General features: G+C 70.9%; 1 protein-coding gene across 1 annotated transcript in view; it reads left to right on the top strand.

Moving 5' to 3' along the window:
• The first annotated feature begins 539 nt into the window (after window positions 1-539).
• Window positions 540-1,861, top strand: part of CPNE7 (copine 7) — a 10,140-nt gene continuing 8,818 nt past the window's right edge. Inside the window, exon 1 of the mRNA XM_025209147.1 lies at window positions 540-875. Within this exon, the coding sequence (XP_025064932.1) occupies window positions 702-875 (174 nt within the window). The 5' untranslated portion in view covers window positions 540-701. The remainder of the gene's footprint in view (window positions 876-1,861) is intronic.

The following is a 1,861-nucleotide window of genomic DNA, read 5'->3' as shown; positions in this document are numbered from 1 at the left end:
ACCTGCTCCGTGCACAGCCGGGCACTGGATCCCCCTCCCGCGGGGCACCCAGGTCATGGCCATCAGCGCCCCGCTGCTACCGCAGCCCCCAGCACCCTCGCTCCCAGCCCCGGGCTCCTCCTGGAGCTACGAGGGGTGCGAGCAGGGTGCCGGCACTGCTTTCCCACCGCCCCGTGCACAAGAGCCAGCCTGTCTCTGCTTGGGACCCTTGCGGGTGACCGCAGGCGCCCAGCACCGGAGCCTGCTCTGGGTCACATCGGTGCCGCGCTCTGCTCTGAGCCCGCTGCCCGCTGCCCTCCGGCCAGCGGCCCTTCCTGCAGCCCTGGGGGCTCCCCCCGAACGCTGCAGCCCCCTGCTCCATCCCGGGGTAGGAGGCAGGCAGAGGGCACCGGGGCTGCCAGGCGCCGAGGGGGCGTGCGGGCTGTGGCGGAGCTGCCTGTCAAGGGCGGCCAACGAATCCTGGCTCATTCCTTTCCAAGGGGGGAAAAATACCGCGCTCATAAACCCCTAATTGGCTTGGCTTGGCAGACGGCGCCGGAGCTGGTGACAGCACCCACCGCATGATGCGTGCTCCCCGGAGGCGCCGCTGACCGCCAGCTGCCTGCAGCCCGGACACACCGCTGCCCGCTTCGTCTCGGCCACCGCCAGCCCCGCTCCCTGCCGCCCGCCCGCCTGCACGAAGCCCTCGGCCTCGCACCAGCATGACGGAGATCCAGGACCTGGCCTCGCAGGCCTCGCTGGGCGTGGTGTCGGCCACCTGCGTCTCCAAGGTGGAGCTGCGGGTCAGCTGCAAGCACCTGCTGGACCGCGACACCCTCAACAAGTCCGACCCCTGCGTCGTGCTGCTCATGCAGTCCCAGGGCCAGTGGATGGAGGTAGGCGTGCGGCACGGGGGTGGCACGGTGGCGGAGGCTCCTTGCAGGGCAGGGGCCGATGCACCTTGGACCCCGCTCCGTGCATGGGAGATGGGGACATTTCAGCATGGTGGACATGCCCGGAGACACTGAGCCTGGTGGGGCGGATGCCTGTGCACACCTATATGTGTGTGTGCACACGTATGTTGTGGCCGGTGTTGCTGCACAGGGTCTCTGGGTTCCCGTGCACGGTGCTGGGGTGCAGCCGGTGCCCGGCGTGGGCATCCCTCGCTCTGCGGCTGCCGGGGGGGGGCGAGGGGTGGTGGAGGGCAGAGCAGGGGGCCGTGGGCTGGGGCAAACGCCGAGCAGCAGACAAAGCCCTGCTACCCCCAGTGCTGTCTGCCCGCGGTCCACCCTTTATTGCGCGTGCTGGGGCAGGCGTCGCCCGGTGCCACGCATCCTACACGGCCGTACCCATGTGCGCTGGGTCCCAGGCCCCCGCGCTGCCTGGCAGACCCCGGCCCTGCTCCCCACCGCCGCCCGGCTCGGGGCCCCGGCCCCCCTGCCGCACCCTGCGGATTATTTGCAGCTCCTCCGAGCCGGCTCGTTAATCCCCAGGGCTCAGCGCCTAATCCCTGCCCCGGGTAATCGACTCCCGCCCGGGGAGGGGGCTGGCACCTGCGGGGGAGCAGGCAGCGGGTGCTTGTTCTGGGCCAGGTTTCGGGTGCTGGGGGCGGGGGGAGCAGACTGTGGGACAGTTAAGTCCCTCCGGCCTTCACCGATGGCTCCGTAAGGCCGTCCCTGCTCCGTGCCTCAGTTTCCCCCGCAGCTGTCCTGCACCGGGCTGCCGACCTCCCTGCACGCCCTGGGCCGGCAGTGGGTGATAGCAGAGGCAGGGCCGGCTGTGCCCTCCTGGGGGCCCTGGGCATGGGGCGGGGGGCTGCTGGCGGGGCGCCCTCCCCAGGAAACCATCCTGTTGACTCAGAGCTGGCAGGGAACGTGTGGTG

The sequence above is a fragment of the Alligator sinensis genome, unplaced genomic scaffold, assembly GCF_000455745.1.
Source record: "Alligator sinensis unplaced genomic scaffold, ASM45574v1 scaffold255_1, whole genome shotgun sequence".
In the NCBI taxonomy this organism is placed as follows: Eukaryota; Metazoa; Chordata; order Crocodylia; family Alligatoridae; genus Alligator; species Alligator sinensis.
The sequence above is the reverse complement of the archived record's forward strand: the minus strand, read 5'-3'. Positions and strand labels throughout refer to the sequence as shown.